Source organism: Sylvia atricapilla, chromosome 3, assembly GCF_009819655.1.
Source record: "Sylvia atricapilla isolate bSylAtr1 chromosome 3, bSylAtr1.pri, whole genome shotgun sequence".
Classification (NCBI taxonomy): Eukaryota; Metazoa; Chordata; class Aves; order Passeriformes; family Sylviidae; genus Sylvia; species Sylvia atricapilla.
In genome coordinates this window covers 49,291,530-49,312,242 of record NC_089142.1, presented here as the reverse complement: position 1 = coordinate 49,312,242, position 20,713 = coordinate 49,291,530, and the positions used below count along the sequence as shown (strand labels likewise).

The 20,713-nt window shown below is 39.5% G+C and overlaps 1 protein-coding gene across 1 annotated transcript in view; it reads left to right on the top strand.

Annotated features, from left to right (window-relative positions):
- CEP85L (centrosomal protein 85 like) overlaps positions 1–20,713 on the top strand; it is a 103,040-nt gene that overhangs the window by 30,321 nt on the left and 52,006 nt on the right. Inside the window, exon 3 of the mRNA XM_066315302.1 lies at positions 11,147–11,913. Within this exon, the coding sequence (XP_066171399.1) occupies positions 11,147–11,913 (767 nt within the window). The remainder of the gene's footprint in view (positions 1–11,146; positions 11,914–20,713) is intronic.

The window sequence follows — 20,713 nt, the reverse complement described above, 5'->3', positions numbered from 1 at the left end:
ACTAACTTTTGTTGTTGTTGTTTTGTTTTTTCCCCCAATTTCTTATTTAATATTATGGTTTTCCCCAATCTTGTTAGTCATTCAGTAGGACTGCTAGGTCTGCAACAGACCTACTGCAGTTGAATATTAGCTACTATTAACATATTACATCTCTTTTACCATTTGGGGATCAGCATCTGAAGGAGAGAGACTTCCCCAGTGAGTTAAGTATTCTTCAGGCAACCATTGAATTTTTGGGGTTGCTGAGGTTGATTTCTGGCCCTTGGAAGGGATTACTGCTTGATCTAGGCATTCCCAAAGTGTATTAAGTGAATTGCTTGTGGCCCATGAAGTGCTTCCAAGAGGTGCTGCAGCAAGGCAGGCTGGCTGTGCTTGGTGACCTGGGCTGACCTTGGTTTGCAGCAGGAGAAGGAGTCAGACAGGGACAGTCCTGCTATGAAGGAAGCCAGCAAGCAGTATCCCCTCCTGTCTCACTGGGCCCATGGCAGCCTCGCTGCTGTGGCTGCTCACAGCACCTGCTTCTGCCTGTAAAAGGATTTCTGTTTCCATCTGAGTAATGTACATGCGTTCTAATTGTGCAGAAGTCTGTGTGATACTTGAAGAGTTACCTGTTAAAGGGCTGTCAGATATTGGAACAGGCTGCCCAGGGAAGTGGTTGAGTCACCATCCTTGGAGGTTTTCAAAAGATAATGTGTAGCTATGGTGCTTGAGGCCATTGTTTTAGTGTGGAACCTGGTAGTGCTGGGTTAATGGTTGGATGTGATGATCTTGAAGGTCTTTTCCAACCTAAGTGATTCAGTTCTATGATTATAGGTTTGGGCTGGGGCTCCTGAAGGGAGAGTAAGGGGTAAGCTAGGAGGATGACTACTGTGGAAGGCTCAGCTGAGGGAGATCAGTGGAGGAAATGAAGCTCAAGTGTGAGATGGAGAGAAAAAGTGAAAGTGTATTCTCTCTTCCCCACTCCTGTAACTGGTAGAAGACTGAAGGGTGCTGGTCTTGTTAGAGCTATTCCTGGTGGGCTGTGAACCAAGAGATCCACTGCTCTGTGTGAGCAGAACAGGTACCAGTTGAACTCTACATATTTAATATTTAATTAATTTTAATTATTTCAGCATAGACAGTCTTAGTAGAAACAGGGCTTAAACTGTCATTAGTAGATAATTATCTCGAAACATAGCCAGAAACTCCAGTCTCCTTGAAAGTGGATTTAACCTTCTAAAGTTACTTGACATTGAATTGAGGGCTCTGTTCGACCGGTAGTTATGAAGAAAATGTGAGATATTGATACATACCTTGGTCAGCCACAGAGTTTAACTCTCTAGAATGACAGCGCTCTCTGGGAGCCTTTCAGGTTTTGCTCTGGTCCCTTGTGTTAGAGGGCATCTCTTAACTCTCCTCGTGTGAGTTTGTCTTCACATGCACAATCCTTTGCCTTTCATGTCTTAGGTGAGGTCGTTTGCTGATGAAAAGTATCAGCCTAGTTAATTTGGGAATGTTCTTGTAGGAGATGGCATCAGAGGTAAGTTACACAGAGTTGGGATATACAAATAAGTTGCTTGTGGAGACTGAGAAAGGACAACTTGCCTCTGTCTTGGTATAGGAAGGGTAGTTATGCACCTGGTACTGGGGTGTTTTCTTACAGAGAACAAAAATACTTAGAATTATCCCCCTCTGGAGGCAGGGGTGGATTTCTGTTCTGATGGGCTAAGTTACTCTAGTTTTTTTGAGTCATCTCTAGCTGGGGATGAAAAAATAATGCCAGCAAGAGGGGGTATCTGATGGCTGTTGAAGTAGATGGTATTTGTGGCATGGGTATCTTACAGATACAGAAAGGAAGGAGAACAGATGTATGTGGCATCCAGTATTTTTTCCCCGTTAGCCATTACTTTAAAAGAAGGTCCTAGGGGGATATTTGATTTCTTCATGTCTTCACTGTTAAGTGCTTGTCATTGGAGAATGGAACTGGAAGCTGTAGATGGCCTTCATAGAAGGGCAAATGCAAGTTAAGATCTGGACTTCTAAAAATGGAGACAACTAACCACAAAAGAAACTCCCTGTGGCAGTATAGGTTTTCACTCCTACTTCTATTTCAACAAAATCAAGTTGCCTGTGTACGTGACTGCTGTTCTGAATATTGCTCTATCCTCTTATCTGGGGGGGTGAAATAGAACCCATTAATCTAAAAATTGTTCTACTTAGTTATATAAGTGTTCCTTAAAAATAGCTCTTAGATGGCTGGAGAAGATAGATGCTGTGTGATACAAATTTCTCTTTCGCTTGGTTTGAGATCTTGCACAGAGCATCCACATTGCATGCATAATATTTTTACTCTTTTGTGGTGGCCAGCTGAATATAACTCATATATACTCACACAGCAGCCTGTGAACATCCTGTAGCACAGCTCTCTCTCAAGTGCTATACATGTATGGCAGCAAAATAGCAGCAAAGCTGAAGCTGAGTGTAGAGAGGCACATCAAGAGAAAGTGTTGAGGATGGGGTATTTCTTTGTGTGTGTGTGTCACATACTGCTGGGAAAGTTTAACTTTTTAAAATGGTAGTTCAGAGCATCCTTTATTCTGCTGTATTTCTAGAAATCGCTATTATATTTGGCTGTGGGTTTGTGATATCCTTGGTTGAAGAGGAGAAGTGCATAAATCAAAAGATTTATTGTATTCTGGTTAAACAAGTTCATTCTTTTAAGGCATATTTCTATCTTAACGTGCTCAGTTTTCTCATCTAAAGAGATTTTATCTATAAGTTTGGTTAGCCTTTCTCTTTAGAGATTAATTTAGCAGATGGCCATTGCAAGCTTGGACCAATAGCAGTCATAAATAACTTGTTTTCCGTAACTGATACGGAGTAAAAATTTGCTCTTGGGCTTACCTGTTGTTTGCTTTAGATTATTTGCTCAGATAAAATCTGTGAAATATTTTCTGTTTCAGTTAAGTATCCCATGGTATTGTATTTGTCACTTGTTCTTTTAATGAATCTATGCATTCAGATTTCTCCAACACTGGCACCAGAATAATTGAGTAGAGTAGAGAAAACAAGAATAGAATCTTGCCGTAGTTGACTTTGCTGTAATTCAGTTTCTCTTCTGAATAATCTTTTCCTGTAAAACAAATTTTCCCTGCTGGCTTTTGAAATGTGTGCCCGTTCGTCAGAGCTGTCCTTGTTGCACAGGACCAATGCCTGACTTCCATTTTGGAGTGGCAGCATCTCACCTCTATACACTGCTACTTTCCTTTACAGTCCCCTGTTATATCATCTTCTGAATCTGGGTTCATGTGAGTGAGTTAAGTTGACCCAGATCCTGGCTCAAGAGTAGAAGTTAGTAATTTTTTTCAAAGACGCTTCTCTTTTGGAGTGTGGATTCCCCATCTGAGTATTACTAGCCTAGATATTGCTGGGTAAATTGGCACTTCGCAGAATATTAATAGGCAGAGTCTTTTTCTTATGTCCTGAAGTATCAGTTATGCTAGGTCCCTTGAGCAAGACAGATATACTTGGTGTGTTTCTGGTATGTTGAGGGCTTAGGAGTTTTCTTTTACTTACTCTCTGTATATATATACTAATGAGGGTTAAGACCTCAGGTTTACTGTACTACTCACATGCACTTGCCTTTTTCTGTTTGTTTGTGGAGTTTGTATTTATTTTCCCCTATCAGAATTGTTGCACTGCCTTGGTATAGTCTCCCTGAAGTCAACTTTCAAAGCGCAGACTTGTTAGAAGTTTTGTTGAAACACATGTACAATTTTAGTATTTGAGTCTTATAATTGGTCCTGCCAAACAGCTAGTTTAAAGAAGTTTATTTTAAAGCAGAATGTGGATCATTTTGCACAGTATTTTCTTGCACAGAAAAATGCAAATCCAGAACATCTATATAAGTCAGGGGAATGTGTATTAACTTCTAATGAGGGGTGTTTCTGGATGACAGGTCATTCTACCAAATGTATTTTAACATCCGTTAGTGCTGAGAACTTTGACCTCAAATCTGACTGCAGTGATACATAGGAGAAAACTACTACTTTCTTCAGAGCTTGTCTCCTGTGTAATGTTTTATTAACTGATCATGTAGATCAAAAAAGTAGATGTATGATCTCTATGTGCTTCATTTCGGTACTGGTTTTGGTTTGATCACTCCTGTGCAATTCTTTGGGAAGATGCTCAGATTGCCTCTTTTGATCTAAATTAAGTGATGGAATTAAGAACTTTGGCTCTTGAAATGGGGATGTGGAATGCAGAGATTGATTTGTTGTGCTAAGGTGAGATCATATGAAGGTGTAACACACTGTTTTACTTACTTGTGTGTTCTTGCTGCTAGAATCTTAAGAACTTTGCTAATGAGGTTATTGCTAGGTCTGCTATCTCAGACATCCTGGTAGTTATGAGTGCAGCTTTTACTCTTTCCAGCATGGCTTTCTGCTCTACTTGCTAAAAATCCTTTAAACTTGCCTTGTAGTATTTTTTGATATCTGTACATTGTAGGAGGCCTTTGAGGCTGTCCTACCCTTTACTCCTTCTTCCTTCTCTCTACAATAACATTGCTTAGGGATAGTAGCTTTACCAGTGTTTCATCTGAAACAAAGTCTGAAAAGCAGAAAAATCGCTTCAGTTTTTGAAAATCCCGTCTCAACTGCAACCTTCTGAGTTCACATTCATCTTATTCAGCGCTGTACTATTAAAATTCTTTGTGAATTATATAGCTTTTAAATTCCTTCACCTTTTAAAACTGGCGACTTTATAGGTACAGCTCGCATTCCTTTGGTATGGTTCCACAATAGAATACAGAAAATCGTGTACAATTAATGTGAAACAAAGTAGAACTGACTTGGAGTTTGCAACCCACATCTTATGTAAAAGAATTCTGATTGATACTGGCAGTACAGTGATGGTGATGGTGGAAGGCAGTGAACTTCCTTCTTTTTTCCAATTGACATTAATTGGACTTGCTTCTCAACACCACATGACTGTTTCTGTTTTGAAGGCATAGATGTGACGCAACCATCTTGGTTTACTGGCAGTAAGTATTTTAGCATTTAATATTATTTTAAATTATCTTTAGTTAGTTTTACATTTTGCTTTAATTGTTTTTTGTTAGTTATTCTTTTATATTAGTTCCTTGCTGTTCAAACACAGAACTTTATAAACAAATGAAGTTTAGGAATTCTTTCTCATACAAAACTTGTTAAATGTCTGAACAGTTCCCTACTTTGTCTGCAGTGCTTCCTTTTCTGCCACAGCTTTCTGTGATGCATGTTCTTATTTGTTCTTTAGAAGAGAATTATTTGCAGAGATTCCTTCCTTCATTTGCCTCATATTTTGACATAGTAAACTTGAAGTAATATGAAAAAGGCTTGTAAAAAGCATGATGAAGAATTCTAGACAGTACGAAAAAAACCCCAAGAAGCCAACCAAGCCCAAACCATTCCCGTGAGTGCTGCTGCACCCTGGAAAGGCATGCTTTTGCTTCCAGAGGATGATGGGTCAGTCTGCTTAGAACTGGCCTCCTGCCTGGCCACTTTGAAATGTCTCATTTGGCTCATCTGATTATCTCTGATTATCTGATTATTATTATTATTATTTAAGGCCTGGCCAGTTTGTGAGTAGGTACACAGGGAGGAGCACACGTGTAGCATCAATACTGCTGTCGATTGTGCTGTTGTGGCACATCATCCCATTGTCTTTGTCTTTCAGCCAACTCCCAGGAGAGTTAGACACTTCTGTTGTTGAAAACAGCTGTTTTGGAGATTTATGGGAAGTACCCACATGCTTGCATGGTAGATGGAAGACTCCTGGCTCCTTCAGTCCTGTGCTGGATGCTAGAATTGCTTGTGACTTGTTGCTGGGGTCCATGCAGTTAGGAGCTACAGAACAGTTCAGAGGAACTGAGTCCTGTAATGAATGTTCGAGTTTTTGTTCTGCAAAAGATTCAAAACCTTCAATTTTTATAATGGAGGCTCGACTTCCTCAGTTTATCTTCCGTTTAGTTAATAAGAATAGTTCAGTTTTTTTTCCTGGATTGGGATAAACTGTGTGAGTGTTTTGAGGAGGTGGGTGGGAAGGGAGGACAAGAAGAGAAGGTCAGCTGTTTTTAATACTGGTGCTTTTCTCCATGATCACGGCATTCTAATTATACCCTGGATAAAATATCAAATTTCAAAGTCCTTCACACAAGGAAGGCTCACCGCTTTTGAGTGGCATTAGATACACATGCATCCCATAAACACGTGTATCAAATGCAATTTGATTTTGATTAATACTGAGTAACTATATTGGCTGATTGCTATTGTTTGATAATATCTTATCTGGAACAGTGAAGAATTTGTCCCATGCAGAGGTGTATCTTATATGGGAGTTGTCATAGAACTGGTTTAATTTTGTAGCTTAAGAAGTTGTTTAGGGTTACAGTGAACCTTTTCTGACTCGTGTGTTTTGACTGACTGTTGGGCAACAGATAAGGATTTTAAGTAGCTGTATGAGGGTGGTGTGTCCTGCCTGAGAAATGACTTCAGAGATTTTTCTTCTAGTAATTTAAAAAGCATTGTCAAAAATGCAAATGAGTAGGAGGTGTTCATTAACTTTATATTGAAGTTTCTTGCTTCTGTCCCTCTTTCAGAAGAAAAAGCCTGCTGTGCTTTCTCTTTGTGATTATTTTTTATTAAGACCAAAATTTATTCTGTTACATTATTTCCATGCCTGATAAGTAGTAATTAAATATTTCAGAAGTGTAACACAAGATGGTAAGAAAGCCATATGAAATGTTCTTCATTTTTTATTCCATCTGCTGCTATTTTATGATAGAAATCTTGTAATGTGTTTTTAAAGTAGCATTCTTTCAATTCTCCTATTTGTGTGACTTTGGAAGTACTGGATCAGGTATTAAAATGTCATGCCTATTAGAAAAGTGCTCCAGGGAGTTTTATGGTGTGGTCCAAAAAAAGTTATTAGGATAATTGAAAAGAAAAAAGTGTCATATAATCTTTCTACTGAAAGGAAAGTAGCATCTAGCTACTTTTTTATCCTCCTGTCTCTTTGGGCTTTCATTAAAGAGAGCAGTTTTAAGCTTTGAAAGACTCTGGAGACACAAAAGCCATGTTTGAGAGTGTTTGTAATCTTCAAATAAATACCAGATCAGTGAAGTAAACCCCAGGTAATCCCAAGAGGAGAGCGCTTTTGGTTCTGAACTGGCATTTGCTTACCCCTTCCTGTATGGAAGGAAAAACCTGCTGCTTGGATAAAGTAGTCCTTGGCAGGATTTGACCAGATGGAGCTTATGTCTGTGTCTACATAAGAAGTAGTGTCTCTTAAGTTTCATGAGGCTTTCTGTATTCTCTCCTGTTTTCAGTGAAATCTACAGAATTTCGTACTTTTTGCGTTGTGAGGTGTTTCTGAAGGCAGACTGGTTTTCTTTCCAGCTGAGCCTGCAGGCAAGGCAGACTTGGGCAATATGCTCTAAGAAAAAGTGTGAATTTTCTCATATGTTTCAGTGAGCGTTAATGGGAAGACTAATTAGGACAACTTGAAGCCAAAATAACATTTCTCTTTGAGACAAATTATTGGAGACATCCATTAGCTGTACTTGGATATAAGTGGCATTCCAAGTTCAAATCTGCTTGAAGAATTTAGAATTGGAAGTGAGGAAAAGAAGTTTAAATCTTAACTCAAAATTAATTAATTTTTAATTCAATTCAATTTAGAAGAAGGAAAAAATCTATCACATATTAGTAAGCCTGTCATCTAATACATGAAGGAGATAATGTATTTCTAATTATTATTGGGTTTAATTTTAGTTTGAAGACCATGTATGGCTAACATTAAGTCATCATATTAGATGAAAAATGCTATATTATTAAATGCTATTACATATTTTTTTACTGGTTTAGGTTTTACAGATTAATGTATACAGGATTTCTTTTACCTTTCTCTTTCAGATATAACATTTCTGCTCCTAGAAAGCTTCATAGCCTAAAAGATAGGTCAGTTCTTTTGAATCCTGATATACTCTTATTTTCTTTGGATACGAAAAGGCCTAGAACTGCTGCCTTTGCTACACTGACTTTTTGTTGTGTCAGATTCTGCTTCTAGGCAAGGCTCAGTACAAAGGTTAGCTTTGTTCGGTGTTATGAAGCCAACAGCCTCAAGCTAAAGAGTTACCTGTACAAGGAGATGCATTTCTTTCTTCTGTGCATTTCCATCCCTGCTTTCCCTGAGAGTCTCTTCCTGCTCTTCTGCTGCATGTTCTCCAAAAGCAGGACTCCAACCTGCACTTTCCATCTCATGATATCTACGTTTATGACTCCATCAGGTCATGTAACTCTCTTGCTCTCTTGTCACTGCTTTGACATTCTCAGACAGGTGGCTGTGTTATCTTTATTTCCATTGAAAGGCAGGACTGAAAGCAGCCCCGGCTATGCAGCATAGCCAGATGTACCCAATTTATAGTGGCTTTTGATGCAAGTGTCTGATGTGCCGTGAGAGAAGACAGGAGGCAGAGCTGAAAGAAGCTGATACTGTACTTGGCATAGGCAAAAAGGTTACAAGTTGTGTGCATATCACAAGTTTGGACATGAGTAATGTCTGCTGTCACCATCTCCAGTGTTGCAATATCTGTGGGCACTGATGTGTTTGGTGAGAAGACTGATTCCTTCTGCTTGGAAAGGGTTGTGTGGCCTTCTATCTTCCTCTTTAACATGTCCCACCTCTTGAGCAATATCAAGACAGAACAGCCAATAAAAATTTTCTCTCTGCAGTATAGGATTTTTAAGGAAGAACTTGTAGACAGGAAGGAGGATCTTCCATTTTGCAAGCAAAAAATATTACCCCTACATGAATTAGCAGCATGATTCATCAGGTATCAAGCTGGTAGTATTCTGCTTTCCATTAACTTTATCACAGAATCAGAGAATATCCCGTATTGGAAGGGACTTAGAAGGATCACTGAAGTCCCATTCCTGGCCCTGCCCAGGACAGCCCCTGTGTGTGTTCTCTGGCCACCATCAGCACCCTATGAACAGCTCTTAAACTGTTGGTCCACTTCAGCCAGCTCTGACAGTTTTGCCAGGTCTTACGGAGAACAGTGTTCTGTAACTACTGTGAAAGTAGGCGGCTGCATAGAGGCAAGAAACTGTGTGGCATGACCTTGTGAACTGAAACAGGGGGGTATGTGCTGGGTCAGGGGCTCTTGGGGAGGCAGGAAGGCTTCAGTAAATTTCCTGCCTTTCTAGGAGTCCTGGCATTAACTATGTAATAAACAGGGAAATGTTTATTCTTTGGTGGGCCATAATGCATTTTTCTCATGAAGAGTGTGACAGTAGGACTGTATTATTTTGTGTTGGGCTGCAAGTGCAAGAAGTGAGGAAGTCTGATCCCAAATAAGGAGGAATATGCAAGTTGCAGATAGGGATATTTTTATTTGGATATGTGGAAAAATAAGTGCTACCATTTTTGAAAGTTCTTGCACCATTGGAAGCTCTCTTCCTTTTCCTGTCTGTGGTGTGGTATATTGAGTAAAATACATGCTTTCAAAGTGTGCTTAATTAATAAATGATGTGTTCTGGCTCCACCAAATCAAGCTGGTTATGCCAGTTGTAGAGCAATTTTTTTTTTTTTTTAACTTTTAAATTATCCCAGTATGAATTCATATAGCAGCTGACAAATCTCAGAGGTACTCTCTAGGTTTGGATAAAATAAGTAAGAAGAATGTATCTGTTTTGCTTTTTGGCAAAAGGGACACCAGAAGAATCTTTTAATTAGAGCGATTTCATTCTATCTGCCTTTCATTCTATCTGACTTGGTGGGAGCTGATCCTCTAATGAGGGAATTAAATGTTTATTTCTGGTAGCCCACAGCCTGTGACATAGCTGAGCACACATTGCTGGGTGCGTGAGAGTTCTCAGCTAGTTCCCAGGAATTTCTCCATTACCTCTCTCATCTTTGCTCCACTGTTCCCTCCTGAATATCACCTTTCTGATTTCTCTGTTCTTGATATTTTGACTTGAGAAAGATTTATAGACAATTTGATAGACACATTTTCTCTGTAGTGTTTCATTTGGGTCTGTAAATACACAGCCACTAGCTCACTCCTCTTGCCCCCATTCCTGAAGGGACAAGGGAGAGAACCAGAAGTGTAAAAGTGAAAAATCTTGCTGGGTTGAGATAAAAACAGTTTAATAATTGAAAAGAAGAAAAATATTCTAAGCAAAATAACAGAAATAAGAACTGCAAGTGTAGAAGAAAGACTGCAAGTGTAAACAGTTTGTCGCCACTAGCTGACTGTTGCCTAAGCAGCAGCGTCCCAAAGCAGCCTTCAACCTGGATTTATTGCTGAGCATGGAGCCATAGGATACAGAAAATATCCATTTGGTCAGTTGGGCTCAGCTCTTCCAGCTGTGTCCCCTCCTAGCTCCTTGTGTGCCGCCAGCCTCCTCACTGGTGGAGTGGGAAGCAGAAAAGGCCTCGACTGTGTGTAAGGGCTGCTTAGCAGGCATTAAAATTTCCCTAAATCACCAACACAGTCTCCAGAACAAATCAGAAACGTAGCCCTATACCAGGTACTGTGGAGGAAATGAACTCTTTCTCAGCCAAACACAGCACAGGAAGCGTGCTTGGAAATTAGTGAGATCCAGAATGGATCAATAACTCTGTCCAAGTGATCATAATTAAACTGGCTTGTCTACAGCACTGCCATTTTACAAAGTGCATTTATTGAGTTGTTTTTCCTTCAAAAGTGGGAAGGGGGGTGATGGAAGAGGAACCAATCTTGGGGGTCCTGAACACATCTGCTGTTTGTGGTGTAGAAGCTCCTTAGTATTATGTACTGTGGGGGAGAAATCTATCCTGCCACCTTAAAGCTGGGAATGGTTTCTTGAACTCACAGGCTGAGAATTCTATCTGAAGCTGCTCTTGCTAATGCTTAGTGCACTTTTCTTTTTATCATTATGACACCTGCACAAAATAAACTTGAAAATCTTCCACTTTAATTAGTTTCCATTCTCATGGCTTAGAATGATCTAGAAGGCCCTATTTTGTCAAGAAACCTCTTCTATTTTTGCATTTCACCTTGAATTTGATATTTTTTCCTATCTCAACTAATGTTAATGAGCTCTGTGTTGCACTTATTTACGTGATAAATTTCTCTTCGCAGATCATTCAACTTCAAGTGGTACATCGTCATTTAAGCCCAGCCGATCACTGGTTTCTATTCCCACTGCCCATGTGATGCTGTCTGGTGCCAGCTCTTCACTTTCCAAACACAGGGAAGCTTTCAAGTCTGACGGCTCAAAATGGAGTACAAGCTTTGTAAGGTCAGGAGGAGGCAGAAATCAGGGACCTCTGGACAATTCTCTTGACATGAAAGATACAAGACCTGTAAGAAAATGGTCCTCCTTGTCTAAACTCAGCTCACCAAATAATTTCAGCCAGGATGGAAGTAGTCATTCAGTGGAATACAGGGCTGGTACGGACAAAGCTGTGCCACCTCAATTAAGGACAAATGGGCCAAGTTGTTTGCATGACAGCATGGAGTTGCTGAAAATTGAGGACAAAGAAATGGGGAAGAAACGATCTTCTCTACTGGACTGCAAATACAAATTTGAAACGTGCAGCAAAGACGACTTTGTTTCAGATTCCCCAGGTAGGAGACATGCCTTAGACCTGACCTACAGTGCCTTACCTGAGAGCAAACCTGTGGCAGGCGGCTGCGAAGCCTTTGGCCACAGATACGCGACGCTGGGACAGCAGGCGGTGAGCGGAGCTCCCATCCAGCCCGCAGTGAGGACTCAGATGTGGCTCAAGGAGCAGCTGCGGGCAAATCCCCTGGACTGCCGGCCTGCTGAGGAGCCCTACGGCGTGGCTGCGTGGCACTTGCAGCAGCTCGAAGACTTCAGAGTAGCAGGTGACCAGCCTGTGCAGGTAAGGATAAAGCTTGGTGTTTGCTGCCATCATGTGGCATCCTGTGTTACAGGCAGTTTTTAATGAAACGGGAAAGGGAACAGGTCCTCCTAACCAAGTGATGGTATTTTTAAGCTACATTAGTTGTTTCTTGGGTTTTCTTTTATTTCTGCTGTCTGCCTACATACAGCTTGCTTGGATTCACTGTGCCTGTCCACATGGCACTAACATGTCTTTATCTGAAGCTGGGCACGGAAAGAGGTTCACCAAGTAGCCTTTTTAGTAGTTTTAGAGTAACTGTGTAGTGGGGGAAATGTGAAGGTATTTTGACTTGAATGGGCTTACAAAGAGGCGGCATTTATGCATTCAGCAAAATAAGAAGTGACTTTTGTGTAGTGCAAGGGTGAATGAATATTCAGTCTCTTCATGCCTAGTACTTAAAAACAGAATTCAGTTTGATATTACTGCTTATTTTTAACTAATAAAAATTAACTAACAAATCTGGTTTATTTAAATAAGATGGTATATGTGGTTGATGTATCATACTTGAAATATTTTCATATCTAGACTATCAAGCACATAGTTTTAAGAGACAGGTAACCCTTTCTAACGTGGCAATTCACAGTCTTTGTTTCCAGCTTTTCCCCTAATGGGGAAGTACAGCTTGTGAAGGAAGGCAGTATTTAAGATCTATGTATTCACATTTACCTGTGCAGTAAGTTTGGCTTGACTTGACAAAAAAACCCCAGTTTACAGCATATAAGTTTCTCTGAAAGGCATTTTAGGGTTAGACTAGGATATTATCTCAGCAGAGGTAATCTTGCTGTTTGTGCAGTTTTCCTGTTTGCTTCAGCCTGAAGTATACGAGGTAACTAACAAAGAGTTGTGCTCAGGTTGTGTTGTTCCTTCTGCTGTATATTGATGGAAAGAATGACAAGTTTAGAGATTCTTAACATCCAGTTTTGCTCTTAATGATGACCTGGTTTTGGTCTTTGTTGCTGTTGGTTGGGTTGGGTTTTCTGGTTTTAACTTAAGAAAATTGAAGCAAATTAATATGGCCAAACTAATAGTAATTTCTAAAGGTTTGTCTAAAAACCTGACATTGTTACAGGTAGCCACCCTTTACCTTTATTGCTGCAGAAATCCTCATCTTTCTATAAGCCCTTCAAAGATTCTGATGCTGATAAATTCCCCAGGTAGGGAGGAGAGGCTGATGGGCTCCTCTCAGAACCAAAGTGACAGGGACTGGCTCAGTGCTGAGGCTGGGTCCAGGGACTGCCAGCAGGACTCCAGACAGTTGGCACCTGCTGGTGGCATTGAGGAGCACATGAGGGGTTTGGGAAGCGACAGCAGGGTACCATGAAGGGAGCTTGGTCTGTCCATTCATTCAAATCTTCCCAAACACCTGAAATGTGTAGCTGGCTGCAGCCACCAGTGGTGCTGTCTGTGAGATTTGTGATCAGGTTACTGTGCCTAGTGGTTCTCTTCTTGGATTTAAATATACAGAATGATAGGATATTAAGGGTTGAAAGGGACCTTAAAGATCATCTAGTTCCAGCCCTCTCTGCCATGGGAAGGGACATCTCCCACTAAACCAGGTGGCTCAAAGCCTTATCCAGCCTGGCCTTGGTCTCTGCCAGAGTTGAAGCATCTGTAACTTCCCTGAGCAACCTGTTTCTGTGTCTTATCACCCTCATAGTAAAGAATTTGTTCCTAATACTTAGCCTTAAATGTCCCCTTTTTCAGTCTGTACCCATTACTCCATATCCTATCACCACAGTTCCTGGGAAGGAGCTCCAGTAGGCCCCCTTCAGGTACTGGATGGTTGCTGTAAGGTTTCTATGCAACCCTGTCTTCTGCAGACTGAACAGCCCCACCTTCCTCAACCTGTTTTCATAGGAGAAGTGATCCAGTCCTCTTGCCAACTTTGTGGCCTCCTTTGGACTTGCTCCAACAGTTTCACGTTCTTTTTTATATTGGGGACAGCAGAACTGTGTGCAGTACTCCTGACAGGGTCTCACAACAGTAGAGTAAGGTTTATTTACTTTATTTTATTTACTTGTATCTATTTATTAGATACATGTCTCTTTATAATCTTGTATGTGCCTTTACAACGCTTCGTTTAGGATGGACGTTTTAGAAAAATATTTTGTTTAGATCGAAACCACTCCCAGCGTTTGTCTTCATGTCTCAAAAGTGCTTTCTCCCTCTAATTATGTTTAAATACAGAAAAAAGGCAAAGTGAATGTTTGAAACAGGTGAAGCCCTGTATGTGTTATTACAGTTACTCAAAAACTTTGATCAGTGCAGGCATTGCTACCGAGCTGTGTTTGGAGGACAGAGCCAGCAGGGGGAACACAAGCGTTATTTATCTTTCACTTTGATTCATACAGTCCTGCACCTTTCCAGGTTTTTGAGATTTGACATTTTTTGCCTAAAACTGGCTTGTTTGTTTGTTTGTTTGTTTGTAGTTCGAGTGGGGTTTTGTTTGTTTTCAGTTTTGGTTTTTTGTTTCACGTGTAACTTTTACATCTCTGTGGAGAAAATTCCTGATGGCATGATATGGAGTCATATTGCATGGCCTTGAAATGGGATCATGTCCTCCAGTGAGATGTGGTTGTGAAGTAGGACCCAGAGAAGGTGTTGTAAGATCATGTGCAAGAGGAGTGAGCCTTTGGGCACTTAGAGGCATCCCTGCTGTGCTCTCCTGCTCTCCTGTCTTTCTGATGGAAGTTACACTTTTAAGGAGATGCCAGAAGCAATGAAGAAACAAGAATGGTTCTTGCTGTCTTGACACCTCTTCTTTAAAGAAACCTGAGCATCATTCTGCTGTGGCCTTTTCTCAGAGATCACATGTATGTGGGAGCTGGTATTTTATTATTTCTGAGAAACCAAGAAAACTGCAAACCTAAGTGGAATATATATCTAAGAGATAAAGCAGAAGGCATAAGAGGAAGCTGATGATTTATAGAAGAGGCAAAAGCCACAGCTCCATATAATTTTTTTATTTTTCTTTAATAAAGGATTGCTTTTGGTTTTTTGCTTTTAATACATATATATATATCCTGATGGAAATGTAGTGGTTTTTCTAGGACTGAAAAAAATTAGTTTATCATTATTTTGCTTTAAAACTACTATCGCCATGAAGAGAGAATACAACAAATGTTGTTTTCAACTGTTAAATCTAGAGCAGCTTTGTGCCACTTTAAGATAGCTGCATTCTGTTGCCTCCCCTTCTACCAGCCCTATCACTAATGAAGTAAGAATAGACAGCAACAATTTTCTGAGTAGATTTTGAGGACTGATGGTTCAGGAGCAGCTGTTGGACTTAATAATGCACGCTACAAACAAGTTTTTATGTCCTCACAGACTGATGTAGACAGTTCACCATAAAAAACTCTTAATTCAGAGTTAATTTTTGCAAATTCAGACAAACCTTCTATTTGTTTACTCTGAAGACTAATGGAAAGTATAATGTAACACCCCTCAAAAGCTGTTCAAAGGTTAATTACTTTCAAGCTTAAAATTCTCTGCTTCCTTAGTAGTCTGAACTCAGTGGTTTTTCTTATACTTTGCTCCCCAAATTATAATGCCTCTTATGTGACTTTTCCATTTCAATTGTACACCATGGGTTGTAAAATAAAATTTCCTGTGCACTGTAAGGGAAGCTCAGAGTGTTGGGCAGAAGACCTGCAGCTACATTGTGATTATCCTTCAGGACGTGGCCAGGTTTGCAACTGCAGAAAATGTGCTGTGGAACAACAGAATGCTTCTTAGAGAAGGTGCATCCTTCAGCTGTGGGTGTGATGTTTATACATTTCAGGAACAAATCTCCAAGGATAATCTGGCCTTGGGTTATTGTGTAACATTTTGGAGTTGTGTCCTTAGCTAATGCGAGTTATTTAATGTATGCTTTTTGAAAATAAACATTCTCCTACACCTTTCCTAGGAAAAGATTTTAACAGTTCTTCAGTTTATGGAGTTCAGTTTATGCACTGAAACAAAGAAATATTGCTTTAATGAAAACATTTTCTATGCAGAATTTATATTTCGCCATACACTTAATTTTTAAATTGTTTTCAATATACAGCTGATCTTTGAATAAGGAAATGTGTCATAAGGACTGTATTAAGAGAAAAAAATGCTTATAACACACAACAGCCTTTCCCATTTACTGAACTTGGAAGCTATAAAATCTGAATTAAAAGGCTGTGTTGTCAAACAATGGCATTTCTTATTCTGATCCTGTTATATATCCTATTATCTGAATACATGTAGGTACATGCTGTGTGCTAGTCCAAAAATTAGATTTAAAATTAAAGCGTGCCTTTGAAATTGTTGGAGATCATATAATAAGAAGGAAAGCTTCAGAAGATTGCATATCTATGTATTAACTTTATACAGTGTTGCAGGTATCAGAATATGAAACTCTTTATTCCAGTGTACAGAGCATCTGTACGATTTCACGGTGTGCTAAATTGTGTCAGAATATTGCAGACATAATAGGTGGGAATTACTTAAGTGCATCTTTTCCCTTTAACGTACCAGGTTTAGTGTGTTTTTTTAATGAGGAAAACACTGTACTGATCATACCATGTATATAAAAGTGTCTGGAAATTAAGTTTTAATGCAATGACAAGTTCAGAGTTGTTAGAACAATTTTTGTTGCAAAGCAGAAAAGGAAGAAAGTAAACTGCACGCATATCTAAACATTGGTAAACAAAGCTGTAAAACTTTAATTGAAAGAAAAGTCATAACATTCATCAGATAACATTGTTGCCACATAAAACTTTATTCTTAAATGTCATCTCAGAGCTAGGGCTTTTTTACAATTCCGTCAGATCAGAAAATTAAAATTATTAATAACAATGTTTTTCCTATATCACATTTTGATGAAACCATACATTTCAGGAATATAAAACTTTTTAACATGAGGGATTATCACTTTTAGCTAGCAGGGTGAACTCCTTTACTGTAAGCTATAACTGAGCTTTTATGGTCTGTTCCTTTTGCTGTGAAGTTGGTAGCCCGGCGAATGGGATTCCATTCATTACAAGGTGCTTGTAGGTTCAGCCTGGTGTAAGTGCTAGCAGATGATCGGAAACCAAACTTGGACTGTGCTTGATTGCAAAAAGAGCCTTGGCACTGGTTAACTGATAATTTTGCCAGCTTTATATGTCATCTTGGGAAAATGCATGTTTCAGTTTCAGCAGTGTATTTCTGCATTTGTTGAGGATTCTGTCATATTCATTGTTGGAGGAGTTTACTGGGGTTGTTCCTGGGGATTGTTTCTCCACGCTCTAACAAAGTTTCTCACAGACTTCCTTGGTAGGTAATTTTTGATCTGGAAATACATGCTACTTGGTGGCAATGGGCTCATCTTTCTCAATTTGTTAAAGAGGAATATGTGACTTTATTGTTTTGTCAGGGCCAACTGGTGTCACAGTGGTTTTCCTAAGATAGGGAAACTTCTGAATATCAGAAGGTCATAGAGACAATAAGCTTTGAGTAGTCTCAAGCAGTATGTCAGTTAATTAGCATTTTGTTGGGAAAACTGTTCTTATTCTGCTTTAGGCTAGAATGGGTTTCCTGTTTGTTTCAGTGGTTTTGGTGTGCTTTGAGCCATCTATGTCAAGCATCAGCAAGAATTCTCCTAAGTAATACACAACTATGTAACCATTACCCCATATATCTCTGGTATATTAATTTACAGATTTTTTTATTGCAGAATATTTCAAAATTATCAAAATAAATGATGAAGTGCTTGTTGTGATATAGCTGTGCAAAGTTTTCTGCTTTAAATGCAAACAGATTGGAATTCATACTACCATGACTACCAACTTCAAAAAACTATGGGTTTTTGAAGTTTGCAGAAGCCATTTCAAATGTTTATTGCATGTATTTCAGAGCAGGTGAGAAAAAAGCTGTTGTTTTAACTATCTGTGCTGCTCTCGTTGGTTTGGCTGGGGCAGAGGCAATTTCCTTCATAGTAGCTGGTAGAGAACTACACTTCGGATTTGTACCGATCTGTAGTCCCCTGCTAACTACTATACTGTGAAGAAAATTAACTTTATTCCAGACAAAATGAGCACACTAATGCTCTCTAAGCTTTGGAGCAGGTAGTGTAGAGTGGAATGTGGATACTTATTAATGGCAGGACTTCCTTAGGATTTCAGGTTTGCTGGGTATACTGCCTTTTCCTGTGAAAAGACTGTTCATAGATCCAGTTCAGATGAGTCTCCTGCAGGTAACTGGATAACAATAGTGATCATATGGAAGTTCTGGGTGTGAACATGAACAGATATATTCTATTCTATAATATATATCTATAATATACTCAGCAGTATATGTGCTGAATCAGGGATGTGCTGTTGGCAGTAGGAAGCTGGAGCTGGGCCTTCCCCATCCATGAAACAACATCTGCCTCTTTTGCGTGTGTGTTAATATGCTCATCTATGACAATAAATTTACTGTACAATGTATATTTGTTGGTGCACCCTCTTCCTGTGTTTCACTTGGGAAAGTGAGATGCTAAGAGGAGGTTGTTTGGCTCCAATGTAATGTATAAAAATCTGCTTCTGGTCCCCTCCTGTCCCAGCACTTCTTATGTTTTTAGCACTACCTTCTGGAAAATCATTCCAACAGAAGTGTGCTTTTGTTGGTCACTCTCCTTCCCAGGACCCTGTGGGAAAAGTACATCATCCTGTAAAGAGCCACAAAAGAAGGTCCTGTAAGAAGTTTTTGCTGCATGCCTAGAGGTGAGGACAGGTTATGGACTGAGGATTGCACTGGCAAGTAACAAGTGGTCTGTCAAATGTGCCTGGAGGGCTCCCACACTGCTCACTTGACCTGTGCATAAGTGGTAAATCCTCTTACTGAGGCTGTAATGCATCTTGAGTTTGTGCAGCTGCATCTACTGCTGCTATATGTGCTGGTGCTAAGAGTTTCCTGGGCAGAGTTATGATAACCTGGGTAATAGCCCTTTGTTTTTCAGTTGTTTTGACAGCTGCTTCTTTTGATGTGCTGGATAACAGAAGACTTCTGGCTTTTAAGGTGTTGCAGTGAACCACAGGTGGTCAGAAAAGGTCTAAATAATAATTATGTTTTCATATTTGACCTTCCCTTATCCCTATCTCTGCTACTGCAAGCTGCTTTTCAAGGATATCTTTGTTTCCCTTTACAGCATCTGTGCTTTTCTCTCCAACAGGTAATTTGATGTGTGCTGTCAACTCAAAGCTGCATTTTGGTTTGCCTTCCTGCTGTCATTTCCCATGAAATATACGGGAAGTATATGTTCTACAGAAATCCCATTTTAAAAATTCAATTTCTGCTGTCCTCTTTTTGCAGAAATTATTCCTTGAATGCTGCAAATAATTTGTAGATCTTTAAATAACAATCAGCTGTAGCAATGAAAAACTACGGTAGCTGCTGATGCATGCTTGGGTTTCTTCAGGTACTCAGTGAGGGTGTAGGTGCTTTCTTCACTTAATGGCGGGTAGATACTTGTGCACAGCTCTTAGGATTGCTTTCTGATAAATTTGGGGTCTGGACACATTCTGTAATTGTTGGATATTTCAGCCTCTGCAGTCTTTGCATACTTGTATTCAGGTAGTCTAAAATGGCTGGATTATTAGCATTGCAAAATCCACAGGGTGAAATCTGAAAAGGAAGCAGAGCCTTGCAGAGGTTCACATCAGCTTCACAAGGATAAATGCAAGCACTAGAACCAAGAAAATGAGCAGAAAGTTGAGTAGCAGGTTGAGACCTCTGTTGTTGGCAAGATCCATAATGTGTATCAGTGTGCCCTGCTGTGCCAGCAGCAGACTCCTAATTGTAGCTTAGGGTTGCTCCTTCAGTACTAAGCCATGTAGATTCCCATGATTTTCATTGTGTCCACAGCTCTTCTCCTGTTTTTTAATTTCTGCCGCTTAGGGAAAAAAAAAAAAAAAGTGTGCTTACAATAGCTAGTTGTTTGGGTTTTTTTTTCTGGAAAAGTATTCTGGATGCTCCTACAAGCCTTTTTTCTCAAATACCCTAAAAATAAAATGAAATAAAATTAAGGTTAATGATAACTTTCATTCCAGTACTGAATAATTTCTGAAGAACTAATAATTGGAAGAAGGACTTGAATTTTCTTATATAGTTTGGCGCTTTGTTGACTTTTTTAGTGTGTATGGTACTTTCCAGGCCCATTGATTTTTCAAAAGAATGAATGTTCTCAAGACTTGGTCTCTTTCAGCAACAGACTGTTGAAAATTTACTTCTAAGATACCTCTGTAGGTGAAGCACCCCTCAGCCCCTTGCTTTCTTATCTGGGCAAAATGTCTGTCTGTTATTAGAGGTATTTCCTACCCTTCTAGGGTTTGGCATCGTGCAGTGCAGTCGTGTTTAGCTGGCAATGTGCTGTGTAAGTCCATTGCAGTCTTGCAAATGCCTTACAAAGAATCTGGATTGAGCTGGCAGAGGATGTGTCCTTGGTGCTTTTAATAGCACATATGCAATTACTTATTTTAAGATAGCATTAATAACTTAACAATTAGGTTTTATTTCTAGAAATATTTATACATAAATGAAAGGAACATACAGACCCACTCAGCCGTAATGCAGAAAACTGTTGCCAAAACTTCCTTTTAATAATCAGCTACATTTTTAGGGAAGATCACAAGAGGGCAGTATTTCATAGCTTTATATTTTATACAAAGGTGTAACTTCTGGCATCATTTTACCTTAAAAAAACCCCAAGCTTATAAAGCTTAAAAAACATCGGTCAGATGTTACTACAGTAAATATATGGCCTGTGTTAATTAATTTAAATTACCAG